General features: G+C 36.6%; 1 protein-coding gene across 1 annotated transcript in view; it reads left to right on the top strand.

Annotated features, from left to right (window-relative positions):
- Positions 1–12,702, top strand: part of ATG2B (autophagy related 2B) — a 138,762-nt gene extending 126,060 nt beyond the window's left edge. The window contains exons 38-42 of the mRNA XM_036748867.1: positions 2,247–2,329; positions 3,207–3,328; positions 3,438–3,592; positions 4,351–4,500; positions 7,457–12,702. Of these exons, the coding sequence (XP_036604762.1) occupies positions 2,247–2,329; positions 3,207–3,328; positions 3,438–3,592; positions 4,351–4,500; positions 7,457–7,687 (741 nt within the window). The 3' untranslated portion in view covers positions 7,688–12,702. The remainder of the gene's footprint in view (positions 1–2,246; positions 2,330–3,206; positions 3,329–3,437; positions 3,593–4,350; positions 4,501–7,456) is intronic.
- The last annotated feature ends 3,622 nt before the right edge of the window (positions 12,703–16,324 follow it).

The following is a 16,324-nucleotide window of genomic DNA, read 5'->3' as shown; positions in this document are numbered from 1 at the left end:
TTTGTGGGTTCTGCCATTCTAGGATTGGTTCAGAGCCATTTTTTATAGGTTTTTGGAGGGACTCGGTATGGAGCTCATGCTAGTCCCTGCTTACCAGCCGCCATCTTTGCTCCACCCCCCCTTTGCATCTTTTAAAATACTTTTAAACTACCCTCCCCCCCATACCTGTCACTATCCATAAATCCACCTCCTTTTTCTCCACCTCTGTCTCCTCCATACGTCCTTGGAGTAAATATGAAAAATCAAGTAAAACAAATCAAGATATGGGCCATGTATGAGAATCCATATCTGTTTTCTCCATCACATCTCCCCCAAGGGGAGGTAGAAGAGATGGTTCATTATCCCCATTTTAGTCAAAGTTCTGAGATCTTTCAGGGTTGTTTCCTGCACGTGATTGTTCTTCTGGTTCAGGTCACTTTACTCTGTGTGAGTTCATATTTATCTTTCCATATTTCTCAGAATCTTTATATTCTCCACTTCTTATGGTGCATTAAGATTCCATTACTTTCATATGGTGGAGAATCTCCCTGTGATTTTCCGGTCAAAGTTAGCAGCATAAGGATTAGAGAATTGGTCGATATTCCGTTGCATCTCAGCTTCAGAGGCTGCGTTGAGTGCACAACCATCTACCAACAAAGGCACGCATCAACTGTCCCTCTACTTTAGTGTTGGCTTGTAGCCTTTTCAAATTAGTTTACCATCAGCGTGGTAGCTGACCTTGGTGCTGTTTTTCCCCTTGTTGAAGAAATGCCTGATGTGGCATGTCTGCATCAAAGAAGACACTGTACTCCATGAGCAAAGTAGAATTGCAGTAGCACAAAGGAAATGTAAGATGCACAGATCTAGAGACATCTCCATCCCAAATGTTCAAATGAACTATTTGTGCCAGACCTGTGGTAGAGCCTTTAGAGCTCATGTTGGACTGATCAGCCACAGTCCAGCACAGTGCACCTTGACCCCAACATCATGATGTCATTGATCCTCTTCTAGTACAAAGGACGAATAACACAACAACACTTTCATATTTGATTCGTTCAGACATTACACCATATACCCTGTATAGCTAATACTAATTGATGGGAATTTGTTTTGTTTCTAGCTCTCTGCCACAGTAGAAAAATTCTGCTATAAATATTCTTGAACCTGTAAGTCCTTTTCCCCTGTACCTGACCTTCCCGGGTTACAAACCTAGCAATAGTATTGCTGGCGCAAAGAGTATGTACAGACTGGGTGAGGTAGCACAGACCTGTAATCTCTGATACTAGGTCATGCGGAGGCTGATGATGGCTTGAGCTTGTGAGTTCTGAGCTTCATTAAGGCCAAAGTCAATCAGGTGTCCCACTAAATCCTTATTAGTGGGGTCCCAGAAGTGGAAGAGGGACTGAGCAGGAACATTAGGTTGCCCAAGAAGGGGCCAGTGGGCCCAGGTCAGAAATGGAGCAGGTGAAACCTTCCATGCTTATCAATGAATGAGCCAGTCTAGTTCTAGCCTGGGCAAGGTAGACCCAGCTGTTCAGTTCTCTCCCAAACCAAAAAACCCCACAAAGAGTATGTACATTTAGTGACTTTGTAGTTATAGTTCTAGGTTATTTTCCAGAAGAATTGAATCAAGTGCAGCTCCACCAGCAGTGCAGTAGATTCCTTGTTGTCTCAGTCCCTTCAGCAATTGGCTGTTTTCCTCTTTTTGTAATCTTTGACAATCTAGTGAGATAACACTAGAGAGTTGCTTTCGTTTGCATTCTCTTTTTATTTATTTCAGCATTTTCAGTCCATATGGTAGCTTATATTTCTTCATTTGAGAATTACCTGCTCATGTCCTTTGATCACACTTCTAGTGAGGAAAGGCTCTTATTTTTATATTTGTGTCACTAAACCTTTATTAGTGACATGTCTTGTGAAGATTTTTTTCTAAATTACTTCCCATTTCTTACTGAATTTTTATTTGTTGGTACAGAAGTTTTCAACTTTATGTAATTAGAATTGTTAATTCATACTTGCTTTTTATGAAAGGTTAAGTGTTTTATTTTTGGGATAAGTTAAATATTGCTTAATTTTAAAATACTTTGCTTAAAAATTGATAAAAGTTTTTGTTGTATATATTTACAAAATACATTTTTACCTTTTAAAATATTTAATCTTCATCAGTTTTATTTTGACTTACCTAGAGATAAATTTAATGGGAAAATAGTAATAAGGCATTTATACTTTATTATTTTCAAATAAAGTTGTTCTTTTTCATTTTAAAGGGTACATTAGCTGGAATTCTGATTGGTCTTGCACAATTAAATTGTTCTGAACTAAAGCTGAAGAGGCTTTTCTATCGACATGGGTGAGTTGAGCTGTGATATGAAATTTATGTACTGAAATTAAAGCAGGTTTTAAAACTTAATTTTCCTAAATAGTGTAATTCAAAAGTAGTTTTGAGAAAGAAGCTTCATTTTTAGTAGAGTTAAGTAGGAGTCATAAGGCGGCATGATATAGAGGAAGACCTGAGTTCGTATCATGTTTCTCGACACTGTCATGCTAGCTGTTTTTACCTTTGGGAAGTCTCTTAAGCTTTCTGAACTTCATAGAACTCTTCAAATCTTGTTAAGTTATAAATGAGTTGTGATTTGCATGGTGAAGAGTATCTCCATACCAACATGAAGCCACCAATTCTTGATGTCTTGATGAAGAAAAATTAATTTGTGCTGCATGGAAGTAGAATTTCTTGGGCCAGGATTTAGCCCTCAGAAAATGATGTCATAATAATGATTATTATTTTTAGAGTATGAGATAGCACTACAAAATATTAACATTTTCTTATATTACAGTAAGGAAAATAAAAAAAATATATTTGTTGGTGGAGTCTAGAAGACAGAAGTCTTCATGGCTAGGAACTAATCGGAGACTTATAGTTCTTTTTTGTCCTTTGCTTCTGAAAGCCAGTCATTTAAATTCAGCACATTTCTGTTTGTTATGTATAAAATTAGAGTAATAGCACAGCTGTTTTAAGTTAACCTTGGTATTGTATAAGACTATGTAATTCAGTTCTAATTGTTAATATATTCAGAGAAATTCAGGTAGGAATTTAGAGGATTAGTTTTACAATTTTTATTTTTAACAAACTGCATAGCTGTAATTGTTTAACTTTTTTCAGTGGAAAATTTACTCATCATAAAATATCAGATTTCTTCCATATTTACTAATGTATATTTGCTATGTAGTTTGCTAGGTGTAGACAAATTATTCTCTTATGCAATTGCGGAATGGCTTAATGATATTAAGAAGAACCAGCTGCCAGGAATTCTGGGAGGTGTTGGGCCTATACATTCATTAGTACAATTAGGTGAGTTAAATTTTGTTTTATGAGGGTTTGGGGAGTGGATAACCATCTAGCTAGAATGACAGGATAGCTTTTGAGATTTAGATCAATTAATGCCCTCAATGTATTCTAGTGCAAGGCCTGAAGGACTTGGTCTGGTTACCAATAGAGCAGTACCGAAAGGATGGCCGCATTGTAAGAGGATTTCAGAAAGGAGCAGCTTCATTTGGTACTTCAACAGCAATGGCTGCTTTGGAACTAACAAACAGAATGGTTCAAACTATACAGGTACTTTTTTATGGCTATGAAACTATGGTTTTGACAAAGAAGCACATGAAAAGTTTTGTTAAAATGTTATTTTAAATAAAGCTGTTGTTTAAGTGTGGGAAAGGTTAGAATTAGAAATTTTTAATGATTTAGCTCTTGGTGTATTTTAATCACCAACATTAACTTCACTCCAAAGATAGTATTACCAGCTTATGGAATAAAGCACAAATAAGTGGTCAAATGTTTGCATGTTCAGATAAATTTAAAAGAAGTAAGTTAGCAGAACTGGTAACATGTCTACCTATTTGAAAACAAAGATCAGAATCAAGTTCAAGGAAGTATCCTGGAGCAAACACTTAATTCTGTTGGGTTTTGGAGAGCCTGGCTGCAACTTTAAAATGCACAGACCACTCTGTTTATGGGTGAGATCATAGGTGCTAGGACATTGTTGAATATATTCTTTTTTTGACATTAGCAATTTGCATAAAACTAGGATTCAGTTGTCTTTTTTTGTTTTTGAAATAAAAAAACTGCATATTTTTGAATAGAAAAAAACATCAAACTATAAACATTTTGAAGTTTTCTTAGGGAAGTTTTGACTTTTAGTAAAAAATGACAGGACTTATAAATTTGAATAAATGTATTCAAATATAGTTGGTTTACTGGAATAGCAATGCTGTGGAATTTATAATAAGTAGGCCAAGAATCAAGTAAGAAAATGTTTGTCATCTAATGTTTTATTGAGAATTCTTTACTTATTTCCTGGTACAACCCTCTAGGCAGCAGCAGAGACTGCTTATGACATGGTATCCCCTGGTACAATTTCAATGGACCCCAAAAAAATGAAAAGATTTTCTCATCATCGTTTAGCGCATCAGCCAGTAGACCTGAGGGAAGGTGTGGCCAAAGCGTATAGTGTCGTGAAGGAGGTGAGTGAGTGAACACTAAACCCACAGTAAGTCCAAGATCTTTTTGAATAATTTCATGTGTTTCATCAAAAACTCACCATGTTTATTGGAAACAGTTTCAAAGAGACAAGAAAGTACAGTTTGGAGAGAATTGTTAATAACACCGTATATAGGAATGTCAGTTGCAAATGAAGGAAAGGTGCTGCTAAATAATGAGTGATAAGAAGACTGTTTTTTGAAGCAGGAACACTCATGCTGGCCTTGTGACCATGGGCAGATCTCTCAGTGCCTCTGGTATCTCTTTAAGATTTGTTACTGATGAGTTGCTGTCTACACTGATGAAGAGACGACCTGTATAATCCCCTTTAAAAATGCAGAGAGAAAGAAGAAAATGAGAATAGCTATAAGTAAAGTATTGGTATTAGGTGGACAACTGATGGTCTGTGAGATGGGCGCCAGGCTGCTCTTTCATGTTTTAATATTTTGAGGATCTCTAATTTCATTGGAGTATTTTGTCTACCAGCATAGATTACAAACCTGTCACTTCAGAGTAGTCTTCATGAATTGCTGTAGCTTAAAGAAAGTTAACCATCCTTTTAATGATTATCTGCTCTACTCTCAGGTAGGCGCATTCTCAGACAAAAGACACATTGTCTGTAGCAGGCCTGTACAACCTGCAGCCCCCCAAAGATTTTCAGGCAGCTTGCAAAAAGTGTAGAGGAAAACACCCTCTACATTTTATGCTAGCCACCTGGAATCTTGTGGCGTGCCTGTGGGCCGTAAGTGGCCTGAAGGCCACAGGTTGTGCAGGCCTGGCCTATAGTATTACAATTATAAAAACATTATTTCTGATTGAATTAATCTCTTTAATTGGAGTTTTCATATTGGAGTCTTCTCAAAAGCAATTTTATTCCGGGGTCATGAGAATTAGGTCTTTTGTCCTTAGTAGTTTTTGCTCCGAAAAAGTTTGAGTAGAACTTAAAGGCTGCCAGAAAAAGATTAGGGGTTACTTAGAAATGGAAAAAGGCCAGTTTTTATTTTTAATCTTTTTTAAGGCACAGAGGGAACAGAAAGGTAGTAGAAAATGCTTAGAATTAATTCAGAGAGATAAAATCACATGGAGAGCTATGGAGACTAAGCAAAAGCTAAGTTTGGGTCAGATTTTATTGGACTTATACAAAGTAAAAGGATTTCGAAAGGATTCAAGCCAGGCTACAAAGAATGGGTGAGGAAATGAGATAACGAATTTGAGAAAGGGAAGGTAGGTGAGCAAGTAGCAGAAGCATCATTATAAGAGGAGAAATTCAGGGGATTCTCTATGGTTAGAAATGGTAAAAGAATCATATCAAACTGAATTTCAATTATATATCAAAAACTTAAAGAGGAGGAACTATGATCAGATAAAATACAAAGTGACATGTACGTGCCGTATGGTAGTAAGTATTCCTTCTTAGGTCTTGATAACTGAAGAGAACAGAAACAATTATATTTATAGATGTTTCCTCTCTTTTAGAATAGAATTTGGAAAACATAATTCTCAGTGTTGGGGAAGGCCTCACTTATATCTAAGGATTTTTTCCTCACTTTTGCTCACGGTTCATAATATTGGTTATTGCCACAGCTTTGGCTTGAAAATGTTTCCGTCTCCTCGCCGTTTTTCTCCTTGTCATATAATTTGTTTTCTAGCATTGCTATATTGAGTAAAAATGAAGTCTTCTTTGCCTTGCCTGAAGTCAGGGCTGTCCAAAATGCGGCGGGGCAGTGTGGTATGTGGCCGGCCTACAAGCACAGAAATTTACATACATGCTTTAGTAAAGGAAGTCGGGCTACCGCAGAGCTCCCGCTAAAATGGCAGATCAAAATGTACTGTCTGTTGTTTCAATGAAAACCTGAGGTTGGGTAGCTGTGCCCTAGAGGGTTGAGCTTTGGCTTGGGACAAGCATCACAGGATGATAGATGCCTTCCAAACTTTCCTTGTTGGTATGTTCTAAAATTCTCTCTGGGTTAGAAAAATGAGTTGTGGTTTTTCTTGCTTTATAATTTCTTTTGTATATTTTAATTTGATGCTCTCATCCAAGTTACTGGAATATTTATTTGTAGGACTTACTATTTGATGGTCAAGATAATTTTTATGGAATTATAATTAAGACAAGGAAAAATTTGTTGTAGCAGTATTGTTTATATGCTTAAAACAGGTTCTTCCTTTCTCTGTTGATTTCATTTAGTGTATTTATTTGTATTTTAAGTTGTCTTTTAAAATTAAAATGATTTTATATAATTTCTTGTGTTAAAAATTATCTCTCATTCTAAATGAATGCTTTATTTATAGCCATCTTTTCTAACATAAACTAATTTAAATCATACTAAAGCAGTTATTTGGGTTTTAGTAAATTTCATTTTCTTGTCTAGTGTCAAATCAAAAAAGCTACAATCAAGGATTTCATTTATTTATTTATTTATTTTTAAAAGAACTTTTAAAAAGACTTTTCTTGGTAGGTTGGTGCCACCAGAAAAAATACTTTTAGGTTATTAAATATTTTTTCATATTGCCTTACCCCACTTAATCTTAATTAGTGCTGAGAAAACCCAATGTCAGACAAAATGACATTAGAGGGACAAGCTAATGCCATAGGGATCATAGTATGTTACAAATGGGCCATTAATCTAGTGTTGGCCTAGTAGGGTATCATCATTCTGATGGGTGTGTTTGGTTGTTGAAATATGATATTTTTTTTTTGCATAGAAATCCTATAATAAAATATTAGATCATTCTTCCCTTTTATTTTAATTTATAATTTTAAAGTGAAAAATAATTGGTTGGTTGTCTCCAAAGCATAATTTATGTTTTCTAATTATGGGTGAAATTTTGAATAAATAGACCAAAAATATGCATTACAGTTTAAATTAGAGACTCCAAATTAAGAAGGATTTTGTTGCTGTTCTAGTAACGTCTGTTCTTTTTTTCTTTCTACATCAGGGTATTGCAGACACTGCTCAAACCATATATGAAACCGCTGCTAGAGAGCATGAGAACCGGGGTGTTACTGGAGCGGTAGGAGAAGTCCTCCGTCAGATTCCACCAGCTGTAGTTAAACCTCTGATTGTCGCAACAGAAGCAACATCAAATGTTTTAGGTGGAATGAGAAACCAAATTAGACCAGATGTTCGACAAGACGAATCACAAAAATGGCGCCAAGGGGAGGACTGACACTTCCAATATGACTCTTTACGAAGGTTATGAAAGTGGAAGTAAGGAACGTGATATCCCAGTGGCAGCTTTAGATGGGACTAATTTAAATTTACTGTGTTTATCTCAGGAGCAGACGCTTTTCTTAGTTAAGCAATTTCATATCAAAACTTGTAGCGAAAACCTTTGATGTTTTTAAGGCAAGTTTGATACTTGCCTTTAGAAATGACTCTTACTCATTATGTGCGATGGCTAGTTCCATGTGAGTTGGGTCATGTGCTTGCTTTTATTAAAATGTCAACCATAGTTCTCTTACGATAGCTGAAGTGTTGTTAGAAGCAGCCCTTTTACGACACATGGAATTCAGTGTTTTCTGAGCCCTTAAAAGTTACCTGTCAGCTGTCCTTCTTTGATGCGCAGAACTAAAAATGTCACGCGTTCAAAGCAGCTGTTGTGGTTGTGAGTAATAGCAGCGAGTGGGATTCTTGTTAGGAATATGTGGAAGACGAACATCTCCTGAAAAGGTGCATTTAATATTTATATTTTTAAGAACAGTTTGTGAATACATTATGTAACATATGCACATGTGCATACACTCACACCCTTGTTTCTGAGGGATTTTTTTGGGAAAAATGACCATTTTCAGACATGTTCTATTGTGTTGCACTTTAAATAATTTATTCTGCAAAATGTGTAGACAATACAAGGTCATGTGAGTTAGAAACTTAACATTTTGTGAAGATGAGTGAGTGTGATGAAGGTTTTGACAAAGTGTATTTAAATGTAGATGACATTGCTCGCTTTGTTCCCGACTGACTAGAAACTGTACCGTTAGTTCTAAGCAGGTAGAGATTTCGAGTTTGCTGTAGGGCTGGGTGCAGTGGGGGGAAGGGAAGGAAGGGTGTCGTTTGCTTTTTTGAGGTGAACCAGTAGTAGCCCCCTGGCTTTCATTAACTGTTTCAAAGTAAAAACTTTAACAGGCTAACTGTACGTTTTAATAGCCTGTCACATTTGAATGAAGTAAGTTTATTTAAAAGTGAGATTGTTTTATGTGCCTCTATATAATTTACAATCTTTAGAATATGTTCAGAGAAATGACACTTATTTATCCCAAGATTCTTAGAAAACTTTCTCAAGACTGACTGGTTAATATCAAGTAAATCACTAGGTAGGCGTGAGATAGAATTTGCTACCCGAAACAGTCTTCTTGGCGTTATGTGTATCTGACATGAGCATAAAACGATAATTACGTGTCTGGGCACCGTTTAAATTTGTAATATGCTACTTCAAATTCTGTTATTAGGAATTTCAGAATATTACTTTTTAAGTCATAGTCTAGAAAATTAGGTTGCTTTTCAAATTAAGAAATATCAGTCTATACAGTGGTCCAAATTACTCTAAGATATTAAAAAATGAAATTTGAATTTTCACTCATTTTCTCTCTCTTTTTAGAAATTTTAAAAGAGGTAATCTTAGAATTAGGCCATCTATTTGTGCATCACTAGTGCAGTTGACACCAGTTAACTGCACAAGCACAGCACAATTTTTGCCAAATCTGACACCAATTAAGCTATATAGTTTTTATAGCATTTTGTTATTATTAGGATTTAATCTTTTTAAGGAGAAATCCAAACATGCTGTATATAAACATAAAAACCCCAGAGTAAGTCATCCTTTCAAAGTGGAATATCAGCTGACTATATAACAGGTTAAGTGTTTTATCAATTATGAACTCAGTAAAAGATGAAAGTGTGTCTTACTGTACAATTAAGACATTTAGTTTCCATTCTTTTACTTCTCTCTAGTGTTTCTGTGGTCACATAAATGCATAGTCCAGAGGAAAAAAGTCCACCTCTAACATGAACTCTTAAGTAGCTAACAAAAATCTTTCAGAAATTGCCTTTGTAAATTCTGCTTTAACAAGTACTTGTATAACCTCTGGTTGTATAGAACACTATTTGCACATCCAGGCCAATAGTCCATACTAATGCATCACAGCAAAGGAGTGGATAGAATTTGCAAGTTAGTGTAAATGAAAATGTACCTTGGCTAAAAGTGTGTATATGTACAGTACCTGTATTTGAATATTTGTATAATATTAAGCATCTTTAAATAAAACTAAGTGTTCTTCCAAATGTATTGATGTTTTTGGAATTTTAAGTAATTTTTTTTTGGAGGGTAGAGTGCTTCCCGGCTTTAGGTACTTAGTCTGATAAAATCTTAGTGCTTTGATCTTTTCGGAAAAGTGCTGGGTGTTGCTTTGTGAAGCATTCACATCTTTTAAATGCTTCTAGTAACTGGAATTTACTTTTTGACTTAAGTGTTCCCTGCTTAATTTAATGTAACTGGTAATTCACAGCATAATTTACATCTCTTCTCAAATCAGACAATGTGGATAAAGCGCTTTATAAATATATTTCATTAAGAATGTTTCACATTGCATTTAAATACAGTTATTTAATGGGAAAGAAGGGGAAAGGAGTGTTTAACTTCTTGGATACTGCTGTTGTGGAACTAACAAATTATCTCTTTTTCACATTAAATCCTGCCCCTATTCTCTCCATAATTATAATCATTTACAAATACATTGAATGCTGAACATGTGCTTTGTGTATGAAAGTTTAAAAAACAACCACCAAGTTTGCCTTTAGCTTTGGTTTCCAGTTTAATGAAATGGTATTCGAAAGAGATTTTTATGTCCCTTTAAAGTTATTTTTTAGATAATAAATTAGTAAAATCTACAGTCCGCCCCCATTCTTAAAGTTTGGGTTAAACTGGAAAAAAGAAAAGCAAGGAAAATATTTATTATTTAAAAAAAAAAGAAACATTAAAAACAGAAACATTCCCATTTTTCTAAATTAAAGCTCTGAACATGGACTCTCCTCTGTTTTCTGAATTTTAGTTCCTGTGTTCCATTCACATATGTACAATGTATCTGGTCCATTTTTGATCATGTGAAGACGGCCGATGTTGTGCAGATCTTTTGTCTAGTAGACTGCTTGTTAGGGCTCTATTCAAGAATGTGGGACAGTAGTAGCAAAAACAAGTATGATTTAAATCGATGAGTTTAAAAAAAATTGTACAACTATGGGGAAAGGTTTAATAGGCAGAAGATTTTGGACTAACGACTAAAATGAAGGTTGAGATTGCCTTTAAAAACAAATTATTGCCACAGATAATTGTCCCTGTGAGGTCATTAGAGGCAGGCCGGGTCACTGGACTAGTTGTCAGGAGACCTAAGTTGTAGTCCTGGCACTGCCACTGTTTCATTGTCTAAGATAACACAAATCATTCCCTAGTTATGGGCCTAAATGTTCTCATTTGTAAAGTAAGTGTAAAAGCAGTTGGACCAAGATCCTCTCATCTCCATGGTCCCTTACAGCTCTAAGACACTAACTACATACCCATTTTAGAAATGGCTTCTACTTCTTAAAAAACATTTAAAAATGTATTCAGCAATCTTAATAATGTGTTTATAAAAGTGACGTGTATACATATGCTGTATTTAAAAAAGTCACATACTGTTATAGAGCAGGGCTTCTTCACCCTTTTCCATTTCACTGTGGGGTCCCAGAGTTTCAGAAGTGCTGAAGAGGACCTGTCTGGAAGTCGGGAGGGAGTAGTTCTAGCCCCTCCACCTCAGATTTAGCTTTGTGGTGTGGAGGGAACGGATGAGCTTCTCAGCTTCACTTTAGTTAGCCCTGAATTACTAGGATTGTCACAGGACCCTGTTCGCATTGGGGTGAGACTAGCATGACCTTTAGGTGGGGATTTTATTCTCTCTTCCTCCCTCTGCTCCCCTTCCTTAAATTAGGGGGAATGTTCATGAAGTTCTTTCAGTTCGTTGGGTTTATGTAAACACAAGGTGGTATCATTATTATATGTATATACTCATGTGTATGTATATATGTTATTTAAACGTGCTGTCATACATTAGAATGGCTTTCATGATCTGTCCTTAAGTATATTAAAGTCAAGTGTAAGTTTAATTTGTACTTCTTGGGACGCTATCAAGTTCTATATTTGCATAGTACGTGTAAATAATGGTATAAAACTTAGGAATGTCACCATTTGCCGTCTCCAGTTGTCTTGCAGTTTATTGTAGGGTGCACAGCCACTCCTATTTATCAAACTTGTTCATTGAAAGAGTTTTAATCCCATTTATTTTTCAGTGTAATCTTAGCCAATTAAACAATCATTTATTAATTAAATCCTACGTCGAAGATAGAGGGTTATATTGTGTAGCTGAAAATGACTCCAGCAGCCTGCTTTGGTTTTATTTATAGGCAGCCTTTTTTTGGTCAGTCATTAGCGAATCAAAGGTAGAAACCTTTTAATACACAGTACCGTTAATGCAGTGATTTAGCTTAAAAACTGGAGTGTTTCGACATTTCATGCACATAGGTATATTGATATTTTTCTCTTTTTTAAAAAAAACTTTTTGCATTAATACTACAATTTGATTTTTTTTTAACTTCTGAAGAGTTGGTTTTTTTTGTTTTGTTTTGTTTTTTTGGTAAAAAATATCTAGTATACATTGAACACCAGCACTCTGTTTTGAAGGGTCAGGAGCTTAGGAGATCCTAAGTGATGTAGTTTCATCCTTAGTGTGCCAGATTGATTTCAAATTCCTACAAAACAGCTTTTTTTAGTATTTTGATCTTTCAAATGTATTTTTGTATAAAATAGAATAATTTCTGATAGCTGGTTACATTATTTGTGTATTATTTGTGAAGACTGCAGGTCATATAACAATACCTACCTTTTCTATGTTAAGAAACTGGGGAGTGTGGCCATAAATTACCTAGCATTCATAATGGAAGCTTTATACAAACAAACATTTTGATTTGTTACAAATGCAAAAGTTCAGTTACCATGAATAAAAGATTAAAAAGTTTACAAGTATTTATTATTGTCAGATTATCCTAATAAACTGTACCTGTTCATGTGAGTATTTTAAAAAATGCCTGCACTGTGTGATTAATGTTGTGGGAATGGAGTATGATTGTGTGATTAAAGTATTTATTTGGATTGAATTCTGTTAGAGGAAATTATTTATGTCTTTTGTGATGAAGGGGCTTTCAGATCATAGGATCCAGAGATTTTTAGAGCTAGAAGGGTTGTCTCATTTGTCCCTTGCTGAAGATCGTATAGCTGGTATGTGAAGTAGGATTTGCACTCAGGTCCTCCTAACTCCAAGCCTCAATCCACTTTACTAACTAGTTATAATGAATAACCTAACGACATAATGCTCTCTTTGAACGTATACGGAATTGTGAATTGAGATTCCTAGAAAGGTAAAACTAAAGAGACCTTATGTTCTAAGAGACAGAATGTTCAAACATTAACTCACATTTTAAAGGACCTTAGTCATACAACACAGAGCATCCCAACAGGCCTTCTCAATCATCTAGTCCAGTCCTCCTTATTTCACAGAGGACAAGATAGGCCAGAAGAGGTAAGCTTTTAATCTTACTATTTCATTACTCTTTCGCTGTTACCCTTGACCCTTTAGTTCTCTCTTAAAAACCTCATTGTGGCAAGGAACTGATCCTGGATTTGGGAAGGTTATGCCAAATGGAGCACAAGTTCTGACAAGTCCAAGCTGGGAAAGACTTAAGTCCAGGCATAGGCTGAATGAACAGTTGGGTGTCTATTATGCAAGAAACAGGTTAGTTGAGCTTGGTGAGGCTTGTTACCAATTAGACAAATGAAAAACCCAAGAGACAGAGTTTCTGGGTAATTATTAATTAGGCTAGCTGATAATAAATTTTTTAAATTATAAACTTATATTTTATTTTTAGTTTACAACACTCAGTTCCACAAGTTTTTGGGTTCCAACTTTTCTCTCTCTCCCTCTTCCCCCCGTCCCCGCCCCAAGATGGCATATAATCCAACGTAGGTTCTACATATATCTTCACTTCGAACTTATTTACATGATAGTCCAGTTGTAAAGAAGAATTATAACCAATGGAATGAATCATGAGAAAGAAGAAATGAAACCAAAAAATAGGAAAATAAAAGAGCAAATAGTTTGCCTCGGTCTGCATTCAGACTCCATAATTCTTTCTCTGGATGTGCATAGCTTTTTCCATCATGAGTCCTTTGGAGCTGGCTTTGAACCTTGCATTGATGAGAGGAGCCAAGTCTATCAAAGTTAGTCCTTACAGATACTGTGTCTGTAATTGTGTGTAATGATCTCCCGGTTCTGCTCCCCTCACTGGCTGATAATAAATTGGTGGTCAGTGGTTTCAGTACAAAAGGCAAAACCATGGAGATCACTCAGAGCTTAAATACCTTTGGAAAAGGGGCTGCCCCTGACAAATGAAAAGCAACCCTGATTGGTGAACAATTATATCATGGGAGGGGAATAAAAACAAGTGATGCCCCCTGGGAATAGGAGGCAAAAATCACTAGAAAGAAGTGACAATGCAGACGGGAGAGCCCTGGAGAAGAGTACCAATATGGAGGTGACCACTTTGAAATGAGAAGCTGCTTGCTTGGTCACGAGACTCCGCCACCTCCAGCAATCTGGACAAAGGACTCCTTTTCTACCCTGACCATTCTGGTTGGTTTTCTTCATGAGCTGGGTTACCCCAAACTCCAGTGGAGGGGTGCAAGGACATAGTTTAATGCTTTGGGGCTAGAATTCACCTAGATTAGATTCTGTTTACACTCTAAACAGAAAGAAGTTTTCCTGTTTGGGTGGGGTCCTGTGCAAATTCAGGAGGCACGTTCCCAGGGGATTTGGGCAATCTCATCTATCAGCAGTGGCCTTCAGAGAACTGACTGACTTACAGGGGCTGGTCACTGAAATAGAAAAGCCTAATTTAGTAATTAGTTATTAATATATTGGAAAATAGTACTTTATCCAAAGAGTTGGTCAGCAAATGATGAAATTTTTAATCACAGCTACTCATAAAGACCGTCTCCTGTGGATGGGTTAGAGAGAAATTAGGGAAAAAAACATACTTAAATCAGAGATTCTTCAAGAATTGAATTATGTTGCCAGGTATAAGCAGGTAAGGTTAGCTCACCAAGGAACATTGGGCGAATTAATTAGGAGATCTTTTCCATGAAATTGTGTAAGGGAAGAAGGCCAGGGATCTTCCTCCTAGTTAAAAGGATAGTAGGGATGATCTCTCCATAAGTGTTAAAAGCCAAGGCTCTTTCTCTTGTGGACACCCATGGAACTGAAACATGTTAACATACATTAAGTGCCTAGCATGTGTCAGGCACTGTGTTAAGTGTTGGGGTTACAAGTAGCTCAGTCTTCTGGAGACAATATGCAAACAAAATATATATAGGATAGTTGGAGACAGTCTCAGAAGGTATAAGATTAAAGAGAATTAGGAAATCCTTCTTGCAGAAAATGGGACTTTAATTGAAACTTGTTAGAACCAGAAAACAGGAGGCAGAGAAGAGGAGGGAGAGAATTCCAGGCATAGGGGACAGACAGTGAAAATCTGGAAGTGTGAGACATTGAATAGTAAGGAATAGAAATAAGGAAGTGATGTGAGTTTGAGAGGAATAGTAAGGTCAGTGTCACTAGATCAAAGAGGCTGTGGAGGGGATGGGAGTGGTACTGGAAAAGTGTGGGAGCAGAGGTGGGGGTAGATTATGAAGGGCTTTAAAAGCCAAACAGGATTTTTATATTTGATCCTAGAAGTAATAGGGAGCCACTGGAGTTTATTAAATAGGAGGTGACATAGACCTCTATGTCCAATGCTTGGAGAGGTCAAATCAAGAATTCATGAAGCACAAACTATGTTTTAGGCATGGTGCTAAGTTCTGGGAAATAAAAATAGATGTGAAAAGGGCAGTCCTAAAAGAACTTATATTCTAATGAAGGAAAACAAAATAGAAAGTGAAAAGAGGAGGGGGAGGGAGAAAGTATCCAAATTGGAACATGGTGGAAAAAGTTTGAAGAGTCAGAGGAGAGGAATGAAGACCTAGATGACCTGGGAGCTTTCCTTAAAAGGCAGGTTCTGAAAGGAACTAACCAGAGGAAGGGGCTGCAGGATCCAATGAACCTCTAGGGTGTAGAGGTTGCTGCAGCGTGGTGGAGAAAGCTCGGAGTACCAGAAGTAAATCCTAGAAAGGAATAAAGGTTAAGAAAGGGAGCTGAAGGAAAGGCCATCAGATTTGACAATCGAGCTATTTATAGGATAATTAATACAATTTTTGTTTTTTGGAGAGGGGAAGGCAGGGCAATTGGGGTTAAGTGACTTGCCCCAAGTCACATAGCTAGAAAGTGTGTCAAGTGTCTGAGGCTGGATTTGAACTCAGGTCCTCCTGACTTCAGGGCCAGTGCTCTACTCACTGTGCCACCTAGCTGCCCCAATTTATACATTTCTATATCTAATCCACTACCTGGTTAGTGACTAGCTCCAACATACTCAGAACATGAAATTTAATGCTAAGTTCAGAGAGACAGGACTCCTGTCAGAGTCTAGAAAAGATGAGCATTCTGACTACCCTGGCCCAAGCAATCCACTCTCCCTTCAGAGACCCAGTTAGCCTCACTGCCCTGGCAGACCTCCAGCCCGGGAATGGTTGGTGTCTGCACTTCCATATTGGTACTCTCCTCCATGGCTCTCCCGTCTGCATTGTCACTTCTTTCTAGTGATTTTTGCCTCCTATTCCCAGGGGGCATCA

This window comes from Trichosurus vulpecula, chromosome 3 (assembly GCF_011100635.1).
Source record: "Trichosurus vulpecula isolate mTriVul1 chromosome 3, mTriVul1.pri, whole genome shotgun sequence".
Taxonomy (NCBI): Eukaryota; Metazoa; Chordata; class Mammalia; order Diprotodontia; family Phalangeridae; genus Trichosurus; species Trichosurus vulpecula.
The sequence above is the reverse complement of the archived record's forward strand: the minus strand, read 5'-3'. Positions and strand labels throughout refer to the sequence as shown.